The sequence below is a fragment of the Callionymus lyra genome, chromosome 3, assembly GCF_982586985.1.
Source record: "Callionymus lyra chromosome 3, fCalLyr1.hap1.1, whole genome shotgun sequence".
NCBI classification, from domain to species: Eukaryota; Metazoa; Chordata; class Actinopteri; order Syngnathiformes; family Callionymidae; genus Callionymus; species Callionymus lyra.
This window is the reverse complement of record NC_141820.1, coordinates 20,218,294-20,243,345: the sequence shown is the minus strand read 5'-3', so window position 1 is coordinate 20,243,345 and position 25,052 is coordinate 20,218,294. Positions and strand designations below refer to the sequence as shown.

General features: G+C 41.5%; 1 protein-coding gene across 6 annotated transcripts in view; it reads left to right on the top strand.

The window, feature by feature from the left end:
• The window catches only part of flncb (filamin C, gamma b (actin binding protein 280)), a 38,039-nt gene extending 27,475 nt beyond the window's left edge, over positions 1–10,564 (top strand). For 2 of the 6 annotated variants that reach the window (XM_087786911.1, XM_087786909.1), the window contains 23 exons: positions 36–159; positions 225–381; positions 567–683; positions 1,191–1,380; positions 1,454–1,477; positions 1,547–1,794; positions 3,065–3,164; positions 3,254–3,394; positions 4,405–4,533; positions 4,602–4,775; positions 4,844–5,005; positions 5,699–5,902; positions 6,166–6,318; positions 6,402–6,524; positions 6,584–6,838; positions 6,909–7,178; positions 7,413–7,550; positions 7,920–8,035; positions 8,630–8,762; positions 8,828–9,004; positions 9,071–9,289; positions 9,597–9,806; positions 10,268–10,564. In XM_087786911.1, the coding sequence (XP_087643037.1) occupies positions 36–159; positions 225–381; positions 567–683; positions 1,191–1,380; positions 1,454–1,477; positions 1,547–1,794; positions 3,065–3,164; positions 3,254–3,394; positions 4,405–4,533; positions 4,602–4,775; positions 4,844–5,005; positions 5,699–5,902; positions 6,166–6,318; positions 6,402–6,524; positions 6,584–6,838; positions 6,909–7,178; positions 7,413–7,550; positions 7,920–8,035; positions 8,630–8,762; positions 8,828–9,004; positions 9,071–9,289; positions 9,597–9,806; positions 10,268–10,455 (3,752 nt within the window). In that variant the 3' untranslated portion in view covers positions 10,456–10,564. Of the gene's footprint in view, positions 1–35; positions 160–224; positions 382–566; positions 684–1,190; positions 1,381–1,453; positions 1,478–1,546; positions 1,795–1,988; positions 2,082–3,064; positions 3,165–3,253; positions 3,395–4,404; positions 4,534–4,601; positions 4,776–4,843; positions 5,006–5,698; positions 5,903–6,165; positions 6,319–6,401; positions 6,525–6,583; positions 6,839–6,908; positions 7,179–7,412; positions 7,551–7,919; positions 8,036–8,629; positions 8,763–8,827; positions 9,005–9,070; positions 9,290–9,596; positions 9,807–10,267 lie in introns of all 6 variants that reach the window. The other 4 variants (XM_087786912.1, XM_087786910.1, XM_087786908.1 and 1 more) reach the window with 3 other exon arrangements.
• Positions 10,565–25,052: the final 14,488 nt, after the last annotated feature.

Here is a 25,052-nt window from a genome sequence, read left to right as displayed (position 1 = left end):
GGCTTAAGACTAAATCTATGAATTCTGTTACACAGGTTTAGCTGAGCCAGTCAACATCTTGGACAACGCCGATGGTACTTACACAGTCAACTACACTCCCGCTAATGATGGTCCGTACACAGTGTGCGTGAAGTATGCCGACCAAGAGGTCCCTCGCAGGTAAGACATCAAGACCGACAGTCTTCAAATAACTGAATTAACTCTTAATGCTCAAAACCCTTTAGTCCATTTAAGATCAAGACATTGCCGGCCCACGATGCCAGTAAGGTCCGTGCCAGTGGCCCTGGACTTAACTCCTCTGGAGTTCCGGCTAGTCTTCCTGTGGAGTTCACCATCGATGCCAGAGACGCTGGAGAGGGTCTGCTGACTGTTCAGATTCTGGTGAGTCAAAGTCTGAGGCTAGGTTGGGACATTTTGTCTCATCTAATGATTTAGTTTGACGACCCTGAGAGTTTAGGGTTGCGATCGCAGTTCAGTGAAGTTTATTCCTTTTCAAAAAAGTTGTATGATTGACACTGTGCCTCTAAAACTTGTACCGTGGGTGGGGCTTGTTGATGTTGCTACAGGGTCCCGACGGGTGCAGGCGTGAAGCCTCACTGTTTGTGGAGGACTGGGGCAGGAGGGTGTGGGAGAAACATATAGTAAAGGGCACCATCCCCTTCCGTGTTCTTAAAAGAGGCGGCGTAAGGCCTTCACCTTCTTCAACCTCCCTTGCTCATCCCATTTCATTTTCCCAGCTTACATCTGATCCTTCCCTCCGCCTTGCCTATTAAACTTGGATGTGATGATTGCGGTGCTGCTTTTCTCACAGACTTCAGTAATCTTTAAAGACTGGACCAATATCCCCAGTGCTTTGGAGCTTCTGCCTCTCTGTTATTTTGTTTCTTTGTTTTTCCTTGCATTATTTTTCAGTATCGTAGATGTTGAACCTCGGTTTAAGTTATTACATAGTTTTGAGGGGTGTCCATGACATTATTTAAATTTAAAACTTCCATTTGCTCTAAGAATCTTTCCAAGTGTGTCATTAAAAATGAATTCAGATGAAAATAAAGCTTGCCTTGTATTGGGTTACCTTTTGGCCCCTGGCTCTGGTGACTTAACCACCATGTGCAATTTTTAAAACTTGAATTTCACGCACTAAGACTACCTTGAGTAAACTTGCATCTAATCAAACACGCATGTGTCCCCAGGATCCAGAGGGGAAACCCAAAAAGGCGAACATTCGTGACAATCGGGACGGGACATACACCGTTTCCTATGTCCCAGACATGACAGGACGCTACACTATTACTATCAAATATGGAGGCGATGAAATTCCATATTCCCCGTACCGGATCCACGCTCTTCCCACTGGAGATGCCAGCAAGTGTCTCGTGACCGGTGAGATGTGTTTTTGCTGTGTTTAATATGAAAATTATGCAGTCGCATGACTTCTAATTTTCTCTGGTTGCAGTCTCTATTGGTGGACATGGACCTGGTAAGAATTCTAACTTCTAAGTAATTGTATTAGTAAGAGGTTTTATTGACTCGTTGTCTTTTTTTTCAGGGTCTGGAATTGGACCCACCATTCAAATCGGAGAGGAGACTGTTATTACTGTCGATGCAAAGGCTGCTGGGAAAGGGAAAGTAACCTGCAAAGTGTCCACACCGGACGGGGCCGAATTGGACGTGGATGTGGTGGAAAACGATGATGGAACCTTTGACATTTACTATACAGCACCGGAGCCAGGAAAGTATGTTATAACCATCCGGTTTGGAGGAGAACAAATTCCCAACAGCCCTTTCCATGTAGTGGTAAGTACTGTAGACAACCTTGTTTTTTTTGGTCCAGGTTTTCTAACCTCGTTGAGCAAACAAAACACGTTTTAGAATGTTGTGTTTTTCATTAATAAATGATGATGTACACCATGGTGACTACACGTCACCAGCAGCCATAATGCGACTGCGATTTGTGTTGTGCCTAAAGTCTTTACCTTCCTTCCTGTCAGGCAAGTGATACCGTACCAATAATAGAGGAACCATGTGACAAGCTTCAGTTACAGAAGTCCTTCACCCCTTATGTGGGATTCACCCCAACTTGGGTACAGAATTACAAAAGAGTTTGTTTCACTCATCAACTCTTTCTTCTTCACTGTGCTACTGCATGTGCCATGTTCTTCCAACGATCTTTACCCTTCCTGTCACTCTGGAGGTTGAGAGGAGATCTGAGCAGTTTTCTAGTCACACACCTTTGACATGGAAGGAACTTAGTTTGTTAACTACAAATCGATCCTAAAATAGGCAACATGTCTTTTATGATACAGAAACAATCAATTTCCGTATAAGAAAACCTAAAGTATAACTATCTGTATTTTATGTGTATAAATTAAGCCAAAGGACATCACATTTGTGTATTGTGGATTTGTAACTCCATTGTTACTCCTTTGATGGAACTAACTTGTGTAGTTGGTAGCTTTGTGGTTTAAGGGTTGCCACCTTGCAGATAAATGTGTTAACCATGCCCTCAATTAGGCAAGTTAAATATAGCTGTGGCAGCTACATAAACAATTGGCTGAATTGAGTTTTTTTTTCCACAGGATGGACTTAGACATTGTCATAAGTGAAATCACTGTATCTCCACATTTGAATAAGTGCGGTTTGGGCATCTGGCATCTGCTGTATTGTATAGTGTATCCACTGGGAGACCCCGGCGTAGCCCCAGGAGAAATTGTATTGCATTGTTGCCTTGGAAACAATCCCCCAGAGTTGCTGATGTTGGTCTCAGAGAAGGAGGTCTAGGCTTCCCTACTTCATGCTTACTGCTGCCCTTTGATGGTGCTAAAAAATGAATGGTTTGTCCATCTGAACAGGGGGCAACAGTTGCAAACTTGGACAGTCTTAGTGACATCTAACAGAATACTTACTGAATGAACCACAATCTAAATGACATTTTAATCTGGGAACTATTTGCTTTAATGGCTTCTCCTTATTGCCTGTTACTTTTTTTCTAGCTTTTCTTTTCATTTCCCCCCTGCTGTTTCAATTGAGGCTGTAGTTACACCCCAATTACCTTCTTCTCTTTTAGGCCACTGATGATCCAATCAGCCCCGTGGATGGTTTGGAGCCGATTCTCAGACCGTTTAGTCTGGTAATTCCCTTCACTGTGCAGAAAGGCGAAATCACAGGTTTGTCTTTTTGTTCTGTTGCCCCATTATTAAATTGATCACCAGCACCAGACAGTACTTTTAGGGTCATCAATCATTTTCTTCTCCAGGTGAAGTGAGGATGCCCTCTGGACAAACTGCTCGTCCACACATCACTGATAACAAGGACGGTACAGTCACAGTGAAATACTCCCCAACTGAGCGAGGCCTTCACGAAATGGATATCAAGTACAATGGCATCCACATCCCAGGTGGGTTCGTTTTATACATTTCTACTGGTGGATTCTTTTGATCTGTGGTGTGCTGCTCATATATAAAGCATCTTTTTTTGTGAATTTAGTTGGGTTGGGAGGCACCCAGAACATGGTCAGAAGACCTTTAGACATTGAAATCCTCTATAGAAGACCTCCATTGAGCGGATCATATTGTGTGTTTTACTGCGATCTCTTAGGGAGGCAACTTTAGCCTTTCTGTGTGGAGTTTCTATATGGTCCCCGTGTTGCCTGGGTTAACTCCGGGCACTCCGGTTTCCTCCTACAGTTAATTTAGTTGAACGCTAAAGATCAACACGGACTCACACAAGAATAACAAAGACATACATCCACTGGCCTTAAAGATGTTTGGAAGCTGCCAGGTTATTTTTTGGCATGTTATTACAAGCTTGTACAATAAAGACTGTTCAAGGAAAAGCTTAAACACGTCAACTTTATAAGTACATATGCATGTAAAATGACCCCACGGGGGTTCATTTGGCACCCAGACATAACTTTAATACAAGTGTTCTCACCTGCTCTACAGAGAGTTACGAATCCTTCAAAAGGTTACAGATGGTAATTCGGAACACTACCAAAATGTCATCATCTGTTCCTTGACTTCATTTCCTGAGAAGTTTATTGAAGTCGTGTTGGAGATATTTAGCTTACAGGCAGAAAGAGGATCACATAATCTACTTGGCAGAGTTAAAAATGGTGAAGGAAAGAAAGACAAGTGGATTAAGACTGATAAAAGGAGGATGATTGTATTCTTACCAGACCTGTTTCTTGTCTATTACCAGATGTGTGCAACTGAAATATAACTCTGCCTTTTAAAGGTTCATACATTGTTTTAGAATTATGAGAGTAAATTGTTGTAAATAAGGAAACACTATCCAGGGTTTAAAGGTGACCTTCATTTTTTTTATTTACATTTTTAACTAAAAATAAGCATCAATCAGCAATTTTGTCAGATGTTCGTTAAAACTTGAAATACAATTGTATTTCAGGCAGTCCACTCCAGTTCTACGTTGACGCCATCAACAGCGGTCATGTGACTGCCTTTGGTCCAGGTTTGAGTCATGGGATGATGAACAGACCTGCCGCCTTCACCATTGTTACCAAAGATGCCGGAGAAGGTATTGACGTTTGACTGATTTAAGGGCAGATTCAAGAAGTTGGTGTTAAAGCAGTGTTGACTCTGCAGGAGGTCTATCGCTGGCTGTTGAGGGTCCGTCTAAAGCAGAGATCAGCTGTACTGACAACAAAGATGGCACGTGCACGGTGTCATACCTGCCGACTGCACCCGGAGACTACAACATCATTGTCAAGTTTGACGATAAACACATCCCAGGAAGCCCCTTCACCGCCAAGATCACTGGTACTGGTTTAATGTTCATGCTTTTTATTGTTAGAATTTTACAACTTCCTCTGTTTTCTCCCTACCAGATGATGACACTATGAGGATGTCACAGCTGAACGTCGGCACGGCAACGGATGTGTCGTTGAAGATAATGGAGACGGACCTCGCCAGCCTGACGGCGACTATCAGAGCGCCGTCTGGAAACGAAGAATCTTGTATTCTAAAGAGGCTTCCCAACCGCCACATCGGTGAGGGACGGAATCATACCTATTGTTGTGTTATAAAGTGTGTATTACTAACACTGTGATGTACTCTGAGAATTCCCCTTTTCACTTTTAAATATAAATGGACAACAATGATAATAAAACAATTTCACAAAACAATTTTAACAAATACAGAAAAAGGAAAACACCAAAGAACAAAAACAAAAAAAGCTGCTAAATAGTTTTTATTTCCAGTAATCCAGTGATACAATGACAGCAGCAACCCCTTCATTATTTTTATAGAGAACATGTTTATATCAAATTAACTGAACTCATAAGCTGAAGTGATTAAAAAAAAACACATTGACATTTAAAACCATTTAAGACACATTTGTACACACCAGATCGACTCATGAGGTTCAATCCCGGAGACCATGATCTAAGGTCTACAGTGCTGACCCAAACACTACAAAGGGTTACAGATGCAAATGTTATTTATTAGAAAGAAAAAAACAAACAAATATAAAAAGACATTCAGCAGGTTGGATTCCTGTTGACTAAATCGTTTCTGGCAACTCTGGGCTAGCTTGCTAATAACTGTAAATTGATCGGTAAGCTACTTGATAGAATAAAAATAAATAGAATCATCACATTTAAATAACTATAATTTTTTTTGTACAGGTCAGTATTGTCTCAAAAACACGTACATTTTCTCATCCGTGTTGATGTGATTTCCAGGAATTTCATTCACACCCAAAGAAGTGGGGGAACATGTGGTGAGCGTGAAAAAAAGCGGGAAACATGTGACCAACAGCCCTTTTAAAATCATGGTGGGTCCGTCTGAGATCGGAGATGCCAGCAGGGTGAAGGTCTGCGGTCAGGGTTTGGTGGAGGGCCACACCTTTGAGGTCGCAGAGTTCATCGTCGACTCCAGAAATGCAGGTGAGTTTAAAACATCTGTTTGCAGGTGATCAGCTGTAGGATCTGACTGTGTTTGTATTTACCTCTGTGAGGCTGAATGTTGTGGCAAATGGAAGGACAAGAAAAGGGTAAACCAATAATCATATAGGCAATTAATTACTCAAATCAATACATGATGGTTTTGATCCTATAACGTGGAAAGTGAAATTGTTGAGTTTTCCAACGATGAGTGTTTTACGTCCAATTTAAATGAAATGAATGCATACACAACCATGTTGTTGCAGGCTACGGAGGTTTGGGTCTGTCCATTGAAGGTCCAAGTAAAGTTGACATCAACTGTGAAGACATGGAGGACGGGACATGTAAAGTCACCTACTGTCCCACTGAACCCGGAAACTACATCATCAACATCAAGTTTGCAGACCAACATGTTCCAGGTGCAGTAAAAAAAACAAACAGCTATAGACAAAAATAAGCGACAACAGTAGTTTTATAAAAGGTTCTATCTGTATCTTCTCAGGGAGTCCCTTCACAGTGAAGGTCTTCGGCGAGGGCAGGATGAAGGAGAGCATCACTAGGAAGCGCCAAGCTCCGTCAATTGCTACCGTTGGCAGCACATGTGACCTCAACCTCAAAATCCCAGGTAGATGACGTCACCCTAGTGTCCAAAAGGTCTTTATTCTAATCTTCTGGGTACGACAGGGAACTGGTTCCAGATGGTGTCGGCGCAGGAGCGTCTGACGCGCACCTTCACCCGCAGCAGCCACACCTACACTCGCACAGAGCGCACGGAAATAAGCAAGACTCACGGTGGCGAGACCAAGAGGGAGGTGAGGGTGGAGGAAAGTACACAGGTGGGAGACCCGTTCAGAGATGTGTTCGGAGACTTCCTGGGGCGAGACAGCCTGGGGGGCTTCAGCGGGAAGACAACAGCCGCCAGACCTTCTCTGCACGAAGGTGTGTGAATATAAAAGTAAACGAATAATAATCGTAGATAAAGAATGTTCCTCCCACTGCCTCCCTCCAGGTGAGGGCGGAAACCAGGAGATGACGGCGCAGGTGACCAGTCCTAGCGGGAAGTTGGAGGAAGCTGAAATCATCAGAGGGGAAGACAGCGCCTACAGTATTCGCTTCATACCTCAGGAGATGGGGGCTCACGTGGTGAATGTCAAGTACCGTGGACAACATGTCCCCGGCAGTCCCTTCCAGTTCACAGTAGGGCCGCTCGGGGAAGGAGGGTCGCACAAAGTACGGGCAGGAGGCACTGGCCTCGACAGAGGGGTGGCAGGAGTCCCAGGTGAGCTCACCATTATAGACTGCAGGTGTTTTTATCAACTCATTCTTTGTCCTTTAAAGGTGGGAGATTTATGTTTAAAATACCCTCCAACCTTTTACCACTTTATTTGCTGTTTTATTAAAAAGTAAAATGTACATTACTGTAAATACTAACCAATTTTTCATTTCTGTTCTTATGACCCCAAGATTACTTTCTGTCTAGTCTAGTCATGAACATCATCTGTTTCTGTTTCAGCTGAGTTTAGTATCTGGACCAGAGAGGCTGGAGCAGGAGGTCTGTCCATCGCCGTGGAGGGACCGAGCAAGGCTGAGATCAGCTTTGAGGACAGGAAGGATGGATCCTGTGGGGTGGCCTACATCGTTCAAGAGCCGGGTGAGACACGTTTATAACAATATGGTCTATTGGAAGAATCGCCAAACGTGTTGATTCAATCGGACACAAAGGAAACAAAAGAAACTATTCAATACAATACCTACTTCCATCTATCGTCTACCGTTTATCCAAGAGGCAACAGTCCATGTAAGGTAACCACCCACAGCTTTTCTGGGGGACTACTGACGCATCACCAATTCTGGGGTCTCCTCCTTGTTGGACATGCTTAGTGTACCTCACAGGGAGGCGTCCACACAGATCACAATAACAAGATCAAAAGCCTTTTCCAAATCCAGAAGACGTATGAACTGGTGGTGTTTTTGAGATGATAAACTGAGCCCTAACAACTGTCATCCACTCTTCTGTCAGGTGATTACGAGGTGTCCATTAAATTCAACGATGAACACATCCCTGACTCACCCTTCATCGTCCCTGTGGCGACACTCTCCGATGATGCCCGGCGACTCACCATCACGAGCCTGCAGGTAATTAATCAACCAGCGTTCTTCTTAGTTCACAGAGATATAAATGTCGATCCCACTGTGTGCGTCAAGAGCTAAATTAAAGGCTGACGATTCTCCGTGAACACATTTAGTCTCATGAGCCACTTACACTCGGTCAGCTCCCGTATTTAGACTCGATTCAGGTTGTAGAAGCCGTTGAAGCTTCAGGTTTCTTACAGGTTTAGAACTCACAACTACTGGAGGGGGTTCAACCCATATTCAATCATATACACATTTAGACCGAATGTATTAAATGAAAGGCACAGGCCTGCCAAGTAAACCTTTGTGGTCTGCAAGATCTTTATATACAAACAGCTGGCTGAAAACTGATGCTAAGTTAAGCATGTGAATATGATGACCCTCTTATTTATTGTTAAAGCAGTGGCAGTTATACATAGCATGGCACCTTGTTTGGAATAAGTTTGATGAAGAACTCATGAAGCAGCTTTAATTCAGGAGTTAATCTTCAAGGAAGAGACAGTAACCACCCGAAAAGGATTCATCAGCCTATTGCAGAGCAAACATATCAACTAACAACCATTTGGGTACAACCACAATACTGCTCTATCCCTCCAGGAAATGGGTCTAAAAGTGGGCCAGGAAGCCTCGTTCGCCGTTCAGCTGAACGGAGCCAGAGGGCTGGTTGACGCCAAAGTCCATACGCCATCTGGTGCCATGGAGGAATGTTTCGTCACAGAGTTGGACAGCGGTACGACTCTTGGCTTATTTCGACCGTGGAGGTTATACGTCTAAAGCATCTCGACGTGTCCACAGATCAACATGCCATCAGGTTCATCCCCAGAGAGAACGGCGTCCACTCCATCGACGTCCGATTCAACGGCAGCCATGTTCCTGGCAGCCCTTTCAAAATAAGAGTGGGAGAGCAGGGTCAGGTGGGAGACCCTGGCATGGTCTCAGCATTTGGACCTGGCCTGGAGGGAGGAACCACAGGTGGGTAAATCCCTGTGGTTTAAATTATGTTCAACACGACTCATGGAATCGTCTCTGTTTGTTAAGGCGTGGCGTCGGAGTTTGTGGTGAACACGTGCAACGCAGGCTCAGGCGCTCTGTCTGTGACCATTGATGGACCCTCCAAGGTGAAGATGGACTGTCAGGAGTGCCAAGATGGCTACAAAGTCTCTTACACGCCCATGGCTCCTGGAAACTACATGATTTCTATCAAGTACAGTGGACCCCAGCATATTGTCGGGAGCCCCTTCAAGGCCAAAGTCTCAGGTGGGTCATTAGGATATGGCTGGAGGCTGGAGGTTTGATTCCAGCTTTCCTTACTGTAGGGAATGTTCTCCCCCGCGGTCGTGGGGGTTCCCTCTGAGCACTCGTGTTTAGGAAGTGAATAAATAGATATGTGTGAGTGTCTAAACAAAAAGTATATAAATCTAACTCTGATTTTGATTTCTTTGAGGCTCAAATAATCTGAATTATCTCATTCATTTTTCTTCTTAACTAAATTCTTCAATCAGTTTTACTCTTATTGATATCCTGAGCTCTGTCCCTTATCTTCACTTCCCTTGTGTTGCTTCAGGACCTCGGCTCTCTGGAGGTCAGAGCCTTCACGAAACATCGTCCGTTCTGGTGGAAACCGTCACCAAGTCTTCCTCATCAATGGCCGGGGCTTTTGCTTCGCTGCCCAAATTCTCCTCAGACGCCAGCAAGGTCGTGTCCAGAGGAGCAGGACTGTCCAAAGCCTTCGTGGGCCAGAAGAATGCATTTACAGTCGACTGCAGCAACGCAGGTGAGAAGAGGGAGAGAGGGTTCATTTAAGGGGGAACATGTTATGTCTTAACTTGTTTTAGTAGTGATCCAAAGAGTTTAAGATACAACCTTGATGTTTTTAAATGTAAACTAGAATCTACAATAACCACATTTTTTTAATTCCAAAAATATTCTTCAGATTTTCATAATCGCCTACATCGACTTTCATGTTCTCGCTCCAAGAGAAAATCCTGTGCTCACTGGAATGTCTCACTTTGGGAAATCTGATGCTTCTCTTTTGACGTCACTGACTTTCTTTAAATACACTCAGCAATTCTCGAGAAGGAAAGAGGCTCACATTGACTAAACTTCTGAACTGAATAAAGCGTTTCTATTTTAGCATTAATAAATGGATCTTTTTAAAAGACATTCAACTTGTAACAACCTTGTTTTTAATTTGAAAAACACATTTGCTAATGTATGAAATAACATCTTCTTCAGGCACCAACATGCTGATGGTGGGGGTCCACGGGCCAAAGACGCCGTGCGAGGAGGTCTACGTCAAGCACATGGGCAACAGGATGTACAACGTGACGTACACAGTGAAGGAACAGGGCAGCTACATCCTCATCGTCAAGTGGGGGGACGACCACGTCCCCGGCAGCCCCTTCCACGTCACCGTCCCTTAGAACTCTTCCCCTCAGCGCCCGCCATCTTCTCCTTTAGACTTTTACACTTCACCTTCGACCTCGAGCCAAAGTGTCCTGCAGATTTATATTTTTTATCAAGGGATTTGTTTTTATTCATCAGTCTTGTGCTTTAACTGTGACAATCGACCCAGATTAAATCATCTGAATGTGCAAAAGTCTGGTGTGGATCATTTGTGTTTGGTGAGTCCAGAGCTAATTAAACAAACAGAAGAAGAGCAGAAGAACGAACTCTCAGGAAATCTATTAAACCTCCTTTTTTCTTAAAAACATCACAGCTTTTAAGAGCCAATTCACCGATTAAAAAATTAAGACTTTAAATTTGCTTATTCAAAGAGAGATGAAAATGTTTGTTTAAGAATAAACGCATGTTAATAGTCACTCACAGGCCGGACTTGTAGAATTGTTTCTTTTGCTGAGATGCTTTTGTGATAAAGAGATGATTTTATGTTGTTATGTTTTTTTACAAGTTCTATCGTTAGAAAACATCTGATGAATTATACAAATAACTTTGCCCAGCTGGGATTAGCTCACATTAGCTTCTCCTTAACTCCTGTCATTCCATCCTGCCTGCACTCTTTTCTTTAACGCGGCCTATTGCGCCTTAAATAATCATCTGTTGTTTTACCATCAACGCTGCAAAAGCATTTTTTATTTAAAAAAAGGGGAATATTTCAGTGACCCCTCAAGGGCCCCCGAGCTTCATATCTCTACTTGGATTTCTTATTTTCTTTATATTTTTTACTTAATCTGCTGTCTATTCTCTCAGGCTTTGAAAATCAATTTATTGCCGAAATGATACATACAGTAGTTGCCCCTCCTTGTAGAACCTAAATGCTACTTACATGGCAGCTTGTAGCTTAAGAGAAACTAAAAAACTGCAACATCCCCATCTTCCATTCAATTCCCTTGTATCAGCATTAATTTGGAAAGTTAACAGATTAATTGTTGACATCTTAGATCTTCCAGCTGCAAACAGTTTTTGAAACGTGAGGCTTGAACACTGATGTTTAATATCACATGTACTTGGGGTGAAGATTTTCACGTTTTACCCATAAATGTCATTTTAATTCTCTTGCGAAATTTGTGCCTGGCTTTGGCTCCCAGGCCTCAAGTGAACTTACTTTTGTTGTTGAGAAAAATGATGTGATTAACATTTTAGTCTGATCATTCTTGTCAAATCAATTCTACACCAGATCTCACAACATTTATTAGATTTAAAATCATCTTAAGTTTTTATGAGAAACAATCGAATTTCAGACGAAACGGCATCAATTGAAGATATAAAATAATGTAACACTTTACATAAGACAATAAATAAATATTTAAAAAGGGGATTTACAAAAAAACTGACTAACTTAACTAATGTCTGCAGTTGAGGTAGAAGGCCAGCAGGTGGCGGTAAAGAATAGCTTCACACTTTATTCCTCCATCCTTCACAGGATTATTGTCTTCCCTCCTCATGCTGATGATAAGTGACGGTGAGGTATTATTAGATGAATGTAATTAATTCCTAAAAGGACGAGAAGGATCTGCTTCTAAAAATATGCTGGTTTAAATTAACCAGCAGGATTTCTAATCCAGGATTCAAATCCCTCTTCTCTGGTCGTCACAGACAGTTGAGCTCATTTGACCAGAAAACACATTAGAAAACAAAACAAAAGGATCAACACTGCGGCCAGTTTAAATGTCAGCCGTGATCAGCTTACGTTGACAATAATGCAAACAACTTCTTTTAATTACTGTATTATTATTCGCTCACTAGACACCAACAACATGGATACATCCGGGCCCTCAAATTCGTGGACCATTTGTGGCTCGTGGCATGATATTCCGCAACTTTTGTTCAATGTCAGATGGTTAAGAAAAATGAAACAACAAAATATAAAATCAGATTTGTCAAAGAAGTTTAGAAAAACCATGGTAAAAAAGAAAGAACGGAGCTCTGGTGGCCCCTGTCAGTCTGGTTTGAGAGCCCTGATTTAAACAGTGGGTGTGACTGGACAGATGATGGAGTGCTAAGAGCAGATAGTTCTGTGTGTGTCTCAGCTGTACTTCACATCAGATCCATCGATTCACTTCACCTTATTTCAGTGTCGTCCTGCTGCTATCATTAGCATATATTGACCACTTAGTTAGCGCCACATGACAAACACGGCAATAGTGCAAACATCAATAATAGTCCAACATCAAGATGCTATGAGAGCCTTGAAGATATGAAACAGCTTTTTCCCGAGTTAATCATCAGAAACATCTTCGGATTCTTTTAATTTTACATTCAACAACTTCAATTATGACAACATATTAAATAGTATAAATATAACGTTCACTCAGAACGTAACACGTAAGTTAAAACATGATTCTAGACGACTAGAGAAGAAATGGCGTTCATCAAAGAATGATGAATTCTAGCAGGTCTTGCAAGATAAGTAAAAAATATACAAGGCAGCTTTTCGGAAAGCCAGAGCCAGCTATTATAGACAGCTTATAGAAACAAATAAGAATAACCCCAAGTTCTTATTCAGAGCCATCGTTCCATTGAGCTATACTGACTCATTTTTGAGTTGATCTGTTTTTCTTTCTCCACTATTGTCTACTCAAACTGTAAAGTGTCTTGAGGTAACTCTGTTATGATAAGACACTTGAAATAAAATTGAATTGAACTAAACAAAAAACAAAAATCAGTTGATTTAAAAGGTGATATTATATTATATTTATTACAAATATATCACTTTTTCTGTCAGTCTTGCATTCTACGTTCAATACTATAATAAACTATTAAAACATCTTGAAAAGTTAGTGCACACAAAGACTGATAAATGGAACTGTAGTTTCTTTATAGTGATTTATGTCTTTGTATTATCAGAAAACAACAAGCTTGACCACACAACAAGCTGTCAGGTGTTTTGAAAGTGTGTGAAGACAAGGTCGAGACCTTCCCCAGGACTTTGTGATTGGCTGGAGGAACCCTGCTGCTCTTTTGCCAACACTCAGAAAATACTCTGCTACTTCTTTTACCCCAATTTTCCAGCTCTCGTCCAGAAACTGCGAGACGAGGGGGTCCAGGGGTGCAGCTCCGGGGACCACCGCCATCTCACCACTGGACACAGACGACTGCCTTTCTCTCATTTCAGCTCCCACAGTCTACTGGGGTTCTCCTAATGGTTCATGAACGACCATTAACTCGTAAAGCTGTTAAAAAAGCAGCACTGCTGCAGATCACGGTTTCAGTTTGGACTTTTAGAAACAGAAGCAAGAATAGAAAATGTGCCTCTATGGTCGTAATGATTTGAAACAGGGAGAGCTAATATTTTTTTGGACTTAAACCGAGAAAGAGTTGGAGTGCAGCTCACAGTCCATTTCACAGTCAAACGGCTTGTTTTTCTGGTGTAACTGCCTGTAAGAATCGTTAAACACAGAAACAGGTTGTTTGTTTCTCGGCTGCGGCAGCAGGTTGGCAGCTGGATGCATCCGACTGTGAACGGAGAAGAAAAACTCCGCTGCTCTAAGATCAAAACCAGTGAGCCGGAAACTTTGTAAAACAGGAGGTCTTCGACATTTATAGCAGATTTACACATTTGAACATTCATTTATTCCTTCTCCGCTTCACATGCTTTTTACAACGAAATAAAACAAATAAGAATTCAAAACACATCAGTCACCCCTGGACCCTGACATCTGTTACCTCACTCACCTGAAGATTTAGAACATGAACAGAGCCTGAGACGAGGTCATATTGTTCAGGGGTCACCCTCGTGGTGCCCATAAGAACTATGTAGCTTAATGGAACCATGGCAGTATCCCGCCGGCTGAACTTAGGCGTTTTAACACTGACTGCTGCTCTAGATAAAGGGGTCCAAACTTTTATAGAGGAGGGCCACATTTAATAAAGTGAAAATAAGCATTTGTGAACAATGACATCAAACTAAGTATCATCAACTAGTTCAACAAAAAATGTTTATCCTCCTGTTTATAAAAGAGACTGTGGTCCTCATGAAATGTCCTGGACACCCCCCTGGGCGGCACTATGGACAAACCTCTAGACCAGTGGTGGGCAATAAGATGGCCTCAGGGGCCACATTTTATACAGCGACTGTTCTGAAGGGCCAAGCAAAATCAACAGAGCGGAAAAGTATAAAAAAGTAGTCATAAAATCAGGCTAAATATGCAAAAAAAAAAAAAATTATTGTACTTTACTTTGTTCTAAAACAAAAACCCCATATAGAATAATACATCTAAATAAAATAGTTTGTTTCTACATGATCTTGACCTCAAGAGGACCAAATTGAACAAAATTAACTTTGACCAGTTCTGTTCGAGAGGAACCACTGAGTCAGGGGTCTCCAAACCGATCCTCAAAGGGCCGGTGGTGCAGGTTTTTGTTCCAACCAATCAAGAGAATTAACTTTAACCCTTCAGAGTGTAATCAGTTGACTGTCAGTCTGGTGTTGCTTGTTTCAGCTGAAAGATAATTGGTTAAAATAATTGGTTAAAATTGGTTAAACATCTCTCCGGTCCTTAAAACTCTTCACTGGCTTCCAGTTTCTTTCAGGATCAACTTTAAAATTCTGGTTCTTACTTTCAGATCTATTCATGGTCAGGCTCCTCCTTACATCACTGATCTGATCCAGCCTTACACCCCAGCTCGGGCTCTGAGGTCTGTGGATCAGAATCTACTTATGGTTCCACGCACACGGCTCAGGACCAGAGGAGAGAAATCTTTTCAGGCTGTTGCTCCTAAGCTTTGGAACGATCTTCCTCTCTCTTTGCGCTTGATGGATCTACTGACTCCTTTAAGAAACATCTTAAGACGTTTCTATTTGTTCAGGCTTTTCCTTGAATTTCTCGAACTCCTGTGTTGTTCTCAGTATTATCTTGATCTTTAAAGTATGTACTTTTTTGAGTATTGTTTTGATTGTTTAAGCGCTTTGTGACCCTGGTCTCGAAAAGCGCTGTATAAATAAATATTACTTACTTACTTACTTACTTAAACTGTACATTCTTGATCGGTTGGAACAAAAACCTGCTCCAGCGCGGCCCTTTGAGGACCGGTTTGGAGACCCCTGCACTAAGCTAATTGGTTTCTAATAAGCCACAAAGGTCAACCTCCCTTGAGTACAAAAACACAATGTATGCGTTGTGTTGCTAAGATCAGAGCAAACAAAAGTAAGTAAAAGGCAAAGGTAAAGATAAATCTTTATTGATCCCTCAGGAGGTCTCCTTCGGGAAATTGTTTTTTTCCAATAGCCAGCAATTTTTTATAAACAATAAAAAATAAATAAAAATAAAATAATAAGAAGAAAGATCTTTAAAGTATATACTTTTTTTTAGTATTGTTTTGATTGTTAAAGCGCTTTGTGACCCTGGTCTGGAAAAGCGCTATACAAATAAATATTTCTTACTTACTTACTTACATAAAGAGAAAAAGAACAAGATGACACAATCTGAGTCTAAAGATAAAGACAAAGAACATAGGTCAAAGAAAAACAACAAAGACAAAGTATACAAAGACTAACATAGAAGATACATGAAGAACATCCAGATACTCTCACTCCACTCCTGCCCCCGAACTCAGAATTGTACAATTCTGTACAAGTACAAATAGTTCCTCACAATCACAACCATATTTTGATGATGATCTTAATGGACCACCAAGCTTCACTAGATCTTCCAAACATAGGCGTGGTTTTGGATAAACCTCCGGGCTGCAACTTTTTCCAGCATGAACCATAAGAACTGACATTAATCTCCGACAGCCACGAAAGACGATCAGGATAAACCAACAAGCTTGATTCTTTTTCACAACCACCCCAATCCCACAAGGAAGACGAAACATCCATCAGCAAAAGAGCCTTTCCATCCAGCATCTGCCGTGGCTAGTTTTGGGACATCAAGCCTGTTCCCATGACGTTCATCAAAGGTGAGACGAGGAGCTGATTATTATCACCGTCATGTTGGAGATCTGCAGTCAGACACCTTGATGATGTCGGCACATTTGCCTGCTCGGCGGAGACCTCTAACAAGACGAGCTGTTGTCACCATGAATATTCATCCGTGGGTTTCACGAGCTGCAAATGACCTCCAGGATTTGAAGGCGCCAGTGAAGCGCTGTGAGTCTGCATATCAGAGACACCAAAATTGTCCTTAAAAAGTCAACAACAAACAACTTTCGTCAAAACCTTTTAATTTATGTATCGTCACTTTTAAATTGGTCCACCAGCTTACAACAACTGGCTCAACACAAGTCCTGAAGGATTGATCTTGTATCCTTGTCCAAGATTACTGGAAGGATCACAGAGTTAGGCTGAAGTCCAAGAATACTCTTTCCATTTCCAGTTTAAAATACCTAATCGAATAACATCTATTCTCTCCAAAGATAATTTTTGTGTTTGCAGACAGGAGAAAAGTGCTGCATTGCTTGGAGCGCTTTAACGAACACGACATGTTATAGTAATTGTCAGCCAAGTGACATAATAAATCTTAAAAATCAGCAGAATATTTAATTTTTTTAAATATTGGCTTCATTTATGTTCAGTTCACCTTTCCTGCTAATGACGCTCAGCAGGTCTTGAGCTAAGGCACAATGGGCAAAGGAAGGTTCAGGTCACGCTGGACTGGATTAAAAACAAAAAGAGTTATAAAAAGTCAACACAAAGACTGGCTGACGTGGCCAGTTCAGCATAATGCCAGCTCAGTTGCTATTGACCGGATGGTGGTCAGTTCTATTCCAGTGGGGGTTGAAACCTGCGGAAGAATACATTTAAAAAAGAAATACAATACACATTTTCTGATGATTGCAAGTATTTGGTAAGAAGACTGGAAATTGGAAATAGCTCCGCTTACCTTACTTTTTTTTTTTTATTAGCGTACCTTCAACAGTTACAAGCAGATTTAAGAAAAAAACATAAAAAACTTCACAGGGTATAATAGTATTGTGTTCATCCTGGGGTGAGGTATCCATTGTCCAACAACAATTTTTCATAGACAGCTAATTTAAGCTTAGTTGTCACGTTGGACCTGATAGGACCAGATCTGCACGGCTTACATTTACATGTGTATAAGTAAGTAATCTTTGTATTATTTATAAAGATTTTAATGTGTGGATTCATGGTTTATAATTTACACTGTCAGTTTACACTTGCTCTATACTACCAGTGCAGCTCTAGTTCTCTGCCAAGAGCTCATGATAACAACATCACTGTGGCAAAGGAAACACTGTCTCTGGGAGGCAGAAACCTTGGAAGGACCAGGCTCCAGGCAGGCAGTCTCCTTTACAAGTGATCATGCAGATTACAAATGTATATAATCCACAGGTAAACAGACTCAAGTGGGGGGAGAGGATACAGAGGAGAGTAGGGGGGAGAGAAGGTGGGGTGTGTGTGAGTGTGTGTGTGTGAATGTGTGCATTTGTGTGCGTGTGAATGTGTGCACAGAGACCCAGAAGCGCCAGCTCTACACATCTGCATGAGGGGCAAGAGGGACCCAGTGACACTGAGAAGCCACGCCGCCCCCCCAACCAAGCCAGTGGGCGCCCCAGAAGTGACCCGAGCTCGCGGCAGCCAAGATAACCACCGGAGCCCGGCATGACGCCAAACACCGGCGAAAAAGCGGACCACCCCAGGAGGCCCCCGGCGGCGCAAAGAGGCAAGAACCAGCGAGGAGATGGCGGAGGAAGCGAAGAGAGGCGGCACCAGGAGCAGGCGCCGGGACAGAGGGGACAGAGGGCCAACCAGTCAGAGGACAGTGCATCGGGGCAACCCTGTGCCCCAGAAGACCCCCCCGGCCATCAGGCCACCACCCCGCCCACAACAGAGAACTATAGGAAGACAAGCCAGAGGGATAGACAGTCACTACATCAGCAGTCCACACATGCCCCGCAATAACACGGCCAGTAGTTGGGTCGAGTTCCACCCCAGGAGCAGGGGGAACAGCACGGCCAGGTACGAGTCCAGGTCTTCAGGTGAGTGTCCCCCGGGTGACAGGGAGGCCACGGTCGCGTGGGCAGAGAAACCATAAAACCTGGTATCAGGGAAGAGCGTCCACCTCGTCATGAGCACCAGTATTTCTGTATTTGTCTAAACCTTTTTCTTGTGCGTTTCCATGGTTTGCTCTAAAGTGTATTTGTCAAAGAAAAACTATTCTAAATAAATAGGATGTTTTTGTTAATGCTATTATTATTATTACTAGTAATGTTATTATAATTACTGTTAATATTACTGTTATTATTACATTATAGTAACAGGTCATAGACTTCACTTGAAAACACAGAATATCAGAAGGAAGTTGATTTGTAACTTTCCACTGTTTTTTCTTTTCATCAATATTTGCGTCGTACCTTGAGTGCGAGCGAGGCTGAGGTGGAGGACGGTGGCGTCAGGGGAGATGTTACTAAAGATGTTCATGCATCTGTGTATCTCCGCAGATGTGCTCAGAAGCTCCGACAGCTGATCTCACATCTTTTCACTTCCGTTGAATGATTCCATCCTTCAATCATATCCACGGAAGTATTTATAGACAGAAATATATTAAACCCTGACCATACATGTGAGATAAACATGCGGCATACATAGTGTTTTAATGAGCAGATGAACTTTCCTTTGCTCCTTCGTCCAGCTCTGTTTGAGAAACTTTAATCCTTATAGCTCCTCCTGGATTTTGCTCTGGGCCTCTTCTCAGCTGGACTTCTTTGAAGAAGCTCCATGAGAAGACCATATCTGAACCACTCACGTTATTCATCAAGGGATAGGGATTCTTTGATATCATCCAACACCTTAACATGTAGAATTTCAATTATTTCCAAATTCAAGGTAAAGATTTTGTTTTTGGGAAATCAAACCAATAATGGAATGAAGTATCTTTATATTCCGTCTCCAACATTATATTATATTTATAATGAGGTATCTTTTTCCTTTTCCAATCTGTTCCCATTCCATTAAAAAGAAACCCTCAGAGGAAATAAATGCAGAAAACAAATTAAAATGAAAATTTCAGTCATTGTCATTGAGTCATTGTTGTGGACGATTAAGCTGAAGTGATGAATTAAAAAAAAGAAAACCCAGATACAGAAGTGAACAAACGAAAGTGGAAGAAAATAAAATCCATTAACAAATAGTCCAACAGCGTCAAAACCAAACCAAACCCTATGAAATAAAAATATAAGGATAAGCTGAAAAACAAAGGACAGATGGTGGTCAAGAAACAGACACCGGCAACAGAGGGTAAAAATCACAAGAATGACAAAAAAAAACAACACAGAAAATAAAGGTTACAATCTGTACCATCTGTACAGAACATGACGATCTGGTGTCTGTTGTTGAGTTCAGAGGAATTTACTGCATAAAACAAAAATAAAACCAGATTAAAAGTAGTTCAATCTTAAAAGGTTAGTTCAGCTAAAATTAATATTTCACTCATTCTCTTCTCACCCACATGTCAATTTAGAGTTGGGATTATTTTCAGAGAAATCAGCTCTTGTAGTCTTTGTTTATATCTTCGTCCAAAAATAAACGTAAAAACATCAAAATACCTCCATACGTCCATCTTGTGTTGAAGCTACAGGAATTGTTCCGGAAAAACTAAAACAAGTCTATATTTTAAGCTTGTTGGTAGCAGAAGTTTAAAGAATAACATGCAATACAAACAGGAAGTACTCCAGTTAAATATCTTAAGCGCTTCTGAAGCGCATACAATCTACTGTCTACACTGCAGTATTTTGATGTGTGTGAAGTGTCTTATTGGACGGAGATGAAGACAAAGACAACTGAGCTCCAGTCGCTACATTATAGCTCTAAAAAGAAAACAGATTATTCGGAAAATAATCCCAACCCTTAGTCGACATGAGTGTGAGTAGAAAAGTTTTAACTATCACTTTAACAACAAATGGTCAAACTTCTTTAATTTAACAAATTCTTTTTGGAGGCTGCACAAGGGGATCTTAAAACCTCAGTAAGATTTGATTTCATTTAATGCTAAACCACCCAGACTCAGCCCCTCCCCTCCTGTGTGACACGGATGCTCTCGGACAGTAGGGGTTGACACGGTCTGGCTGCATTGAATTGAGGGCACGCCCCCTCGTGCACGGCCTGATGGGAAGGAACGAGCCACGCACTCTGACGGAAACCAATTACATGGACATCAGAGAAGTCGGAGTCCGGAGGTGCCGGCGACATATTACTGTTTGATAATGTGTCCGAGTGCGACGTCATTAAATGTCAAAACACGTATATACCTGTAGCATCTATAGAGGGAGCCATTTTATACGTTTAAACTTGAATAAATGGTGGGAATCTGCCCTTAAACTTTGCAGCCCGTAGGTGGAGTTTTTTGATAAACCTCGACGTCAGAAGAAGTCGACTCCACAAAGTCAGATCCTGGTGTCCAGCCCTCAGGATGTAGCTGAAGCGCACGCGCTTATAGACCCATCCATTACCACCGCAGACAGGCCGGAGCGGCCGCCAAAGTTGGAGGACGAACACGTCCTCGTTATTTATAATGGTCATGTGACTCCCCTCGGAGTAAACCGCGGAACACAACCTTCTCCGCAGTCATGTCGCTGCGCTGGTAGAAAGTAAATATCCCCGCACTCGTTTATTTTTTTTATCACTTTCCCAGCAGGTCAATCTGGTTCAGTAGATTGTGTTCAAGTTTATTGTGATTGCAGAAGTGCGTGCGGGTCAATAGTGCACGCTTCCGCTGACACAGCGCTCAAGATTTCTGTTACGCCTCATGACCTCCGTTCACCCCATTAACATTTTATCGAAGGCGCAATTTCGGAGAAGCTTGTTAAAACAGATAAATATAATTAATACAATACGCTCTGAAGACGGACGGGCATCAAGAAATACATGTTAATTCAAAAGTATTGAATTAAAATCATAGAGCAAAGACATTATTTTAGGATTTTCAAATTAGCTCCAAGGATCAAATTCCCCCAAAAAATTCAGAAATGATTAAAAAAAAAAAAATGTGGCTGAGAGACGTCATATCTTTTCTAAAGCTTGAAAAAATAAAATATACAATGAGAGGCTCAACACAAAAAGTCACAGGTATTTGGGAACCTTTTTTGCTATATTTTAAAACTTTGCAAGTTCTGCCCGACTGAGAGTGGTTAAAAGTACTACTCGTTAAAAGTACTACTCATTATTTTAACGTATCTAGAAGTTACGCTACGAATGCCAGGATACGGGGAGGGTGCGGGTGGGTGAGTTTTTTGATTTCTTGTATTGTCCCTTTGTTTTCTTTCAATTTTTATTTTTATTTTTTATTATTATTGAATTGTTTTGTCTTTTAATTTATTTCGTTTTTTTTGTCCACTATGTATGCAAAAAAGGAAAATGTCAAAGAAAGTTTTTTGTGACGTATAGTACGATCTTATTTCTCGTTTTCCAATAAAAATATTGAAACAAAAAGGAGGTGAAGAAGAAAATAGGAAATAGAAGGCCCAGTCAAACATGAAGCTAAAATCTGAGACCATTGTTCTCAGTCTCTCTGGCCGTCTGGACTAGAAGTTTGGTGAGGTCAACAGGTGGATTACTGCAGCACTCACGCTCTACCTTAGAAATAGGGTTAAAAGATCAGTCATCCGGGAGAGACTCAAACAAGAACCAGTTCTTTCACGTCAACAGAAGCTCCCACTTCGACTGTCTTCATTGGCCGGCGATCCACACCATTCCATGTCATGTAAGGTGGCGCTGAAACAGTGTGTCTGGACACATCTTAATATTCCTCCAGATGAGCTGGAATTGGTTTCTGCATCATTAAAAGTTGAAGGTCTCGACCAAAAAAAGGCTCAAATCAACCGAAATTTGACATTCAAAGACTGAACCAAGTGTAGCAGCAACACGTATTGAAACGACAGATTTGCTATTTTATATAAGTTGGAATGTTTTTTAAAGTTCCAACTGTTGCGATGCCTCTCGGGACTTGTAATGTCAGCGTGGGGAGGTCTAACTTTGAAAGAGAGCCATTATTTAAAGACGTTGTTCAATCGTGTCACAGGCTTTAATTATGATATGCCCGTAATGAAGCATGAAATTGTGGTCATCAGTGCGAGAACATTCAATCCTAGAGGGAAGAAGAATAGTGAGAGGTTGAACTAGCTCTGGTGAGAGTAAAGGAATTGCCTTATAGAGGTATTGTGCAAGTAGTGCCCTCAACATGAACACTGTGCGAGTAAATACATGAGCACTCATAGTTTGCAGACCTCTGCCAAGCAGCTCCTCTTAGTTTGTCATCTTCATTTTAATCGGCTGTTATTGAACTACATTTTTTTGCCTGTGTTTTTAAAACATCTACTAGCGTTTCAAATATGTTTGATGGCAATGAGCTCCATGAGACAGAAGGTTGCAGTCACATTCCAAAACTAACTAACACAACAAACCACAGGTGAGACGTTTGAGGGAAGAACACATTCATACTGAAGAATAACCCACATTTTTCAGATGCAGTTAATATCTTATTTTAAAAAATTGACAGTGCTCCTTATGCTTCCTGATTTTTCTTATTAATCTTGATAAGATTTGAAATTAGTCACAATCTTTTAGCATGACCTTGGTGAGCAACAAAGCAGAAACGAAAGGCTCCATAGTATTACTCAGTGATGCTCCACAGTATTGCTTGCGAGATAACGCTGTATAACTCTGCAAGGTTATGCCGTATTACTCTGCGAGGTTACGCTGCATTACTCTGTGAGGTTACGCTGTTTTACTCTGCAAGTTACGCTGTATTACTCTGCAAGTTACCCTGTATTACTCTGCAAGTTACTCTGTATTACTCTTCAAGTTACGCTGTTTTACTCTGCAAGTTACCCTGTATTACTCTGCAAGTTACTCTGTATTACTCTTCAAGTTACGCTGTTTTACTCTGCAAGGCTACTCTGTATTACTCTGAAAGGTTACACTGTATTATTCTGCAAGTTACGCTGTATTACTCTGCAAGTTACTCTGTATTACTCTGCAAGTTACTCTGTATTACTCTGAAAGGTTACGCTGTATTATTCTGCAAGTTACGCTGTATTACTCTGCAAGTTACTCTGTATTACTCTGCAAGTTACGCTGTATTACTCTGCAAGTTACGCTGTATTACTCTGCAAACTCTGCAAGTTACCCTGTATTACTCTGCAAATTACGCTGTATTACTCTGCAAGTCACGATGTATTACTCTGCAAGTAACGATGTATTACTCTGCAAGTAACAATGTATTACTCTGCAAGTTACACTGTTTTACTCTGCAATTTACCCTGTATTACCCTGCAAGTTACCCTGTATTACTCTGCAAGTGACTCTGTATTACTCTTCAAGTTACGCTGTATTACTCTGCAAACTCTGCAAGTTACCCTGTATTACTCTGCAAGTTACGCTGTATTACTCTGCAAGTCACGATGTATTAATCTGCAAGTAACAATGTATTACTCTGCAAGTTACCCTGTATTACATTGAAAGTTACGCTTAATTACTCTGCAAGGTTACGCTGTATTACTCTGCAAGGTTACGCTGTATTACTCTGAAAGTTACCCTGTATTACTCTGTAAGGTTACGCTGTATTACTCTGCAAGTAACGATGTATTACTCTGCAAGTAACGATTTATTACTCTGCAAGTTACCCTGTATTACGTTGCAAGTTACGCTGTATTACTCTGAAAGTTACGCTTAATTACTCTGCAAGGTTACGCTGTATTACTCTGGAAGTTACCCTGTATTACTCTGCAAGGTTACGCTGTATTACTCTGAAAGTTACCCTGTATTACTCTGCAAGGTTACGCTGTATTAATCTGGAAGTAACGCTGAATTACTCTGCAAGGTTCCATAGTTTTACTCTGCGCGGCTCTGTAGTATTACTCCGGGAAGTCTGTACTATTCATTGACGAGGCTCCATAGTATTAGTCCACGAGGCTCTGCATTATTGCTGTGATCATAGAGTGAAGATCATCATTAGAAACTCTGAGGTAGTTGTTAAATGAAATACAGAAAAAGGATGTTTAAGAAGTGGTGAAGCTAGTACAACAGCAGAGCCGAGTAATGAGACAACCTGGAAAGTTATCGCCTTCATAATGCACCGTGGAGTTTCAGGAGTTTCTTTTAGCTGATTCAGTAAAAAATACAAACTTTCAGCTGCAGGGTGTAAGAAATAAACAAACTCACGGTGAGGACTTGACAAGAACAGGAACGTACGAGGTTTTGCTGCGGGAGACGACAACCGGCGAGCCGCCATCTTTACATTATTAACGGGAGGTGAGAAGTTTGAGGCTGGGGTTGCTGGTGCCTCTGCAGGAGGAAGTCTGTCAGAGGGCATGTGTTATGAGGCCTCAAGTTCTTCACCTGCAGCAGCAGACGGAGAGAAGCTGCCGGAGAATCCAACTCTCGGAGGAGCCAGAACTCAGATCCAACATCTGAGAGGAGCTGCAGTATCGGCCTTACTGTCTCTGTACTTTTTTTTGTTTGACTGCAGAATTTAATAATTCAGAAACTCTTACACTTAGTTATTCCGAGGAGTCAACTAATCTGTCAAAGGATGCCTACATTACCTTTCAGACTGACTTTTTTTTTTTTTTAAACATTGATCCAGATTCAATGATAATCAAA